This window comes from Neltuma alba, unplaced genomic scaffold (genome assembly GCF_004799145.2).
Source record: "Neltuma alba isolate B1F8T4 unplaced genomic scaffold, ASM479914v2 tig00001403_pilon, whole genome shotgun sequence".
Classification (NCBI taxonomy): domain Eukaryota; kingdom Viridiplantae; phylum Streptophyta; class Magnoliopsida; order Fabales; family Fabaceae; genus Neltuma; species Neltuma alba.
The window spans coordinates 52,608-58,427 of NW_021632448.1; the positions used below are offsets into that span (position 1 = coordinate 52,608).

At 36.8% G+C, this 5,820-nt stretch overlaps 1 protein-coding gene across 1 annotated transcript; it reads right to left on the reverse strand.

Annotated features, from left to right (window-relative positions):
* Window positions 1–1,222: 1,222 nt before the first annotated feature.
* Window positions 1,223–5,814, reverse strand: LOC114756636 (uncharacterized). Its single transcript, XM_028945579.1, has 8 exons — window positions 5,748–5,814; window positions 4,223–4,351; window positions 3,937–4,081; window positions 3,626–3,755; window positions 3,105–3,330; window positions 2,453–2,653; window positions 2,269–2,357; window positions 1,223–1,668 (listed from the first exon to the last, which is right to left on the reverse strand). Exons 1-8 carry the CDS (start codon window positions 5,754–5,756, stop codon window positions 1,569–1,571), a joined length of 1,029 nt encoding a protein of 342 aa, XP_028801412.1. The 5' UTR covers window positions 5,757–5,814; the 3' UTR covers window positions 1,223–1,568.
* Between the last annotated feature and the right edge of the window lie 6 nt (window positions 5,815–5,820).

Below are 5,820 nucleotides of genomic sequence, written 5' to 3' on the forward strand. Positions count from 1 at the left end.
TTTGAATTCTATTTAGGGTTTGTTTGGAACTCTATTCAAAATAGACTTGTAAACAAATTCACATAAGCTGAAATAAAACTTTCTTCATATACTTACCTCGTATTTCATAAATTACATTTGAAAAATTACTTATAAATCAATCCAAATAAACCCTTAATGGTTAACACGGTGTACTTATCTATGCTTCTTCTCGTATCCTCAGGCAGGTAAAAACAAAAAGGAAGACGCTTCAAAAGATTTTAACAATTTTTTCGTGGGTTTTTATGCGAGATAAGATGATCATCACAATGCTGCCAATTATATTTAATTCACCTGAATCGGATAATTAACTATAGCCAAAACTATTGGTTCAAATGCATTTGAAATTGATTATTGGTACAAGAAAGGAGGTAATAGAGACTGCGCCAAAAGACACCTTCGGAACTAATATCAATTTAAACAAAATTCTAGAGTTCCACGATAAAGCAAGGACCACCTTTAATTACTCTATCAACGTGTAGGCGCAGCTAATTGATTTGTTTTTCACTTTACAGTCAAATAGACGTAAGCAATTAAAATTAATTTTATATTTATGTAATATAATGTAGAATCATGATCCTAAACAACCTCTATCAAAATTAAATTCTCAACATTCAATAGTTAAAAAGAAAAAGCCCCTCATTTAAAGTGAAATATAGAAGTTGTATATTCTTTTTAAATAAAAATGGGATATACTCAATCAAGATAACATGCAAAAATAAGCCCCAAAAAAAAAAAAACTAATAAGCTAGTTTTCATCATTCATCATTCACCTCTCTAGTGAAAAGTAGGGGTCATCAAGATATAAGGATCATTCTCAATATTGTGAGCATTTCTGTAAACAAGATCAAGAGAATCATTCCTATTCGAATTTCTGTTGATAATGTTGGAGGCGCACTTAATAATGCCTTGGAAAAGGTAGGTGTCTCTGGTTATGAGGGTGATGGCTTCAAACTAATGAAACACTCAAAAAGTTGCACACGACGATCATTATATTTATTCTGATCCAAAAATGAGAATCCTGAATCTCAGTTACAGAAATGGAACATTTTCATGTCTTATGGGTAAATACCTTAAATTCATCAAGTATTTGTTACGATGCATGAACTTGACCCTGGCCAGTCAATCTCAATCATATGATATCTAACTGAAACTTGGGTCAAACACATGAAACCTTTATTTATGAAGCTCAAAATTACTTACCTGTCAGCAAATGGTAGAAAAGCTCTTTCATCCAAGCAAAATAGAAGCAACTGCTGTGACTTGCGAGGTTCCTCGCTAAACGAGATTTATATACGGAGGAACACAATCTTAATACACTAATATACAAATATGTGACACAGCACAGCAAAATATAAGCAACTGCCATGACACATTATCTCACATTGTGAACCCCGCTTGTGCAAGAGCCACATTACTTACAACACATAAATGTCAAACCTTGCTGGACCCCGCCAAAAACCATATTTTTCTAGGGTTTACTTCAAATTTACATAGACCAGAGCCGAAAGACGAAGAAAAGAAGCAAAATTTTATATGGGAACAACCACCTACAAGCGAAGAATAGTACGAAGAGTATCACAGAGGTTCTGAATGGTCTGCTGCTCTTGGGATGCCTGAAGGTCCTGCAGCGGCATATCTTCATAACACCTAATAAGGAATGAATATCGATGTCAAAAGGGGTAATCACAAAGCGGATAGAAACAGAATCCAATATGGTACCCTTCTACAATTGGTCATAGATTAAATGAAGGGTCAGAATCCCCCATTGTTGGCATTTCTTGGGCCCCTCATTAACCAAGAAAGAGCTAAATGACAAACAGATACAAAAACGGAGGCACTATAATATGTGCTTTCTTGATGTAAGCATCAATAAATGAAGACCACGCAGGTGACGGATTTATTGCGTTTTCTTAATATTTCTTGATCCTTAATTTCTTGATCAGCAAATCCGATCTAAGGAGATGGAAGAGTGGCTAGCTGCTCAATTTTGAGAGTGTAGGAGAGAATCAAAAAGAATATAATCAAGAAGAATAAAACATAAATAAATCAAAACAATAATATAAATTTTTAAGAAATAGGAGCAAATAACATAGCACTGAATTAAGAGATAATAATCAGATTATGACCCCATATGGGATAGCGTGTTAGGCCTACGTACGTCACCCACAATGCAAAATAGGTGGCTATTAATTCTGTCACATCAAGTGGCAGACTATTACTATGTGCAAGTTGGAGAAAAGAACATACATCTTGTGGTACGCTAGAGCCTGGGCCAAATTCAGCAGAGTAGAACTGGATGTCAGTCTTTGGTAAATGCTTGGAGGAACAGGCATCTGCTGCATGTTAATTAGAATACCAATATGAATGACTGTTTCAGACATGAGCATGCACAACCATGCTAACATGCAAGTACGTATGCGTGCGCACACACCTCAATTTGTCCTCTGCGTCCCCTTTTGGACTGTCCATCACCACTAAAAAGCTCTTGCAATGCTTCTACTGTAGCAGTTCCAGTGGAATCTTGTTGCATGCCACCAAGCACATTGTCCGATAGGAGAGCAATAGGTGAAATATCTGTTGCTCTCAAGAACGGAATGGGCACTGTATTACCAGCTGCATAAATTGACCAAAGCTGCAAATGGCAAAAAAGTTTAACAGGATATCTCTCTGTAGACTGGAGTAACAAGAGACGAATATAAGAGACCCATAAGAATAGGGGAAGATAACACAGTTGTACTAGACATTTGCCAAGCCATCGCCGAGGGACATTGTCATTCTTATTATTCTTCTATTAAATGGAAGATTTGTCCTAGACTCTTTGGGATAGAACTACAGGACTTGCCTTAGTTTACATTATATAGTCCTGCCATGTAATGATAAAAAGTACTTGTGCAAAAAATATATATAAAAAATAAAAAGTAAAAAACAAAATAGTGGTTGAAAATTGTGAAAGCTTACTTGAATGGTGAGCTATACCAACAATAAGCGTTATGTTACAAGTATAACACCCAAATCTATGGCACTCTTCTACACGCAGGAGGAGAATGTTATGTTCCATCATTAATATGTAAATACAGAATTACCTTATCCTGTAAAGCAAATGCTTTTCTGCTGACTGTTTCATTCTTCAGAGTACCGTTCCTTCTATCACTGCTGACTCCCACTGTTGCTTGAAAATCACCTCTTATTTGGTGTTTCAGCTCAGCAGAGTCATTAACAGGAGATAAAGATGATTTTATGGTATTAGTATGAGCACCCAAACCCCCAACAGAGGCATCACTTGAGACAGCAACTTTTAGACTCTCCGCTCTAACAAATTATCCAGAGTAATAAGGCACCATTCAGGAAACTTCAACGAAAAATGAATAGAATGGGAGGAAGGGGTAAAGACAAAATGGCAAGGTAAAAGATGTAAATATAAGTTCTGCATATCTTAATAAAGGTTAAGAATGATAGCGGCAACTTTCTTGACATGATACACAAACTTTTCACAATATGGCCTGTCTTTCTTTACCATGCATAAAATATCAACCATTTCAACTTCTTTTTCTTTTGTTTTGGGGGAGGGGGATGCCTAGAATATCAGCAATTAAGAGAAAAGTACCGAGAATCAGCCAATCTGCCTCTTGTTCCACTAATTGAGGAAGCAGAGGAATCTGCATTATCTGCTCCCTGTGGCCTGACTGCTGCTGTATCAATCTCATCTCCATGGACTACTACAGTGCCAAAGTTACCTGTTAAACAATCGGCGATATCACTTAATTCAAACACGTGATGAAATTTGCCAGCAAAACTTGAAATCCACATCCATTTCTGCCTCTCTTGTCGTACTTATGCATCCTTGGAGACATTGGGATATAATCAACTTTCAAAGAATTGCAGTTCATGCTACAACTAAGAGCAAGAAACACAAACCTTCACTCGGTTCCACACTTTCCAACCTATTCAGCGTCCTCAGAGTTCCATCTGAAGAAAGACCACCTGCCCCTTGAACACCAACGTTAAGAGGTCTTGATGGAACAGTGTCCCCATAGTCATCATTCAGTTTTTGCTCGTTACACTGTTTCAGAGCAAGGGCATGAATCACATATAAAATGCCTTTCTTTTTTGCATTTTCCCCTCAGAGAAGGAAGATGTAATAAATGAGTTTATGTGCCTGTGCACGAGTATCAGAAAGAGGCTGACAAAACTCTAGTCATACCTGATCTTCTAATGCAGCCGGAGCAACAGTTTGTGCTTGCAAAGCCATCGATTTCCTGATTTGCCTAGCCTTTTCAATTTTTGGCATCATTGCCGTTGATCCAGTTTTCCATTTGTCAAAGAATTTGTGCTAGGACATTGAAAAAACTCGAACTCAATCATAGTGCAACAATCAAACAAAATATGCAAACGTGACAGCATAAACCTATTGATTTAAGAATGAATAAAGGCATTCTTTAGAAGTTAGGAACTTCAAATAGCCATCCTTTATATGCAGTTGCCAGCTCATGCCTGCTCAGGCATCAGAGGAAGAAAGTACCAGAGGAGAAAACTTATTTCGTAAGTGAATTTATCAAAGGAAAACTATGTAACTCATGTATATGAGTAGTCTGAAATCACAAGAAAATCATTGCCTTGACTTGCACCAGGGGAAAAGAATTCATTTTGTGGCATAACTTGACAGAAAAGCTTCAGTCAAAGAATTAATTGAAAACATATCATTTATAAGAAACAACTATTAGGTATAATTAGGCAGTTATCTTCTGATAATACTGCCAACTAAAAATTGTCAACTGTTTATTAAAGGAGAGGTAAGCTGATATATAATCATAAATAGTGGGATTAGGAGCGGTATTACTAAGTCTATGAGCCACAGGGATTTATTAAACAAAGGCTTACTAAGTCCATAAGGCCTCAAAGGTAGTTTAGGCAATTAGCTTAGGATTAGTTAGTAATGCATTACACGGTTAATTGCACAGGCTGACTCTTATATATAGGACTCGGATAGCCTAATGTTGTTGTTGATGAATGATTCATGAGTAATATTCAGCAGAGTATTTCTCTCTCTCGACTCTGTTCTTTCTCTCTCTCATCTCCAAACTCCTATTCTCTCTCTGTTTCTTTCCCTTCTCCCTAATACTCTTCTACAGCCGTGTATCATAAGTTAAAAAGTGAGAAAGACACCATAAGGACATGACATATGTAGTGAGGATAAAGATGATGGGAGTAAAACTATAAGGATTAAAGGCTAATTCTTTGTATGATCATGAAAAGGAGTGGAAATCATTTTCATTTCATTCATTAAATCCCATTATCAACAACACATTGCCTCATATATACCAAAAATATATTTCACAACTTTACTGAGCACAACAAATTGAAAATTTAAAACTCTAATGCCTGTCAGGCTTTTGTTGGATGAAGCAAGAAACCTCATTGAAGATAAAAGTGGGGTACGAAGGAGGGGCTTAATACATGTTGTCCTCATCAAAACAAGGGGAACAAAAAAGTCATCGACGCAATGAAGCCTCCAATCCCTCTCCACCTTCCATGTTACCTCATCTTCCCTAGAATTCAAAGCTCACACAAGGAATGAACGTCATCTCCTCTTATTTTCCTGTCTAATTCTCCTTTCCTAATTCCTTTTAACTTGCCGGCACAGCTCTGAATAGTTTATGTCATCTAACCAGCAGCCAATTTCATGTAATATTCAGATTTTATATCAGAATCAACATTACTCAGCATACCTTTAACATCTCTGATGCAGTAGGTCGTAAACGAGGTTCCTTAGTAAGGCACTTAGCCACAAAGTCGTGAAAA

Coding starts and splice junctions, on each gene's coding strand:
- LOC114756636 (XM_028945579.1), bottom strand. Junction 4,082..4,222: donor CGGCTGCATTAGAAGATCAG/GTATGACTAGAG, acceptor GCTCTGAAACAG/TGTAACGAGCAAAAACTGAA. Junction 3,756..3,936: donor AAGTGTGGAACCGAGTGAAG/GTTTGTGTTTCT, acceptor ATTGTTTAACAG/GTAACTTTGGCACTGTAGTA.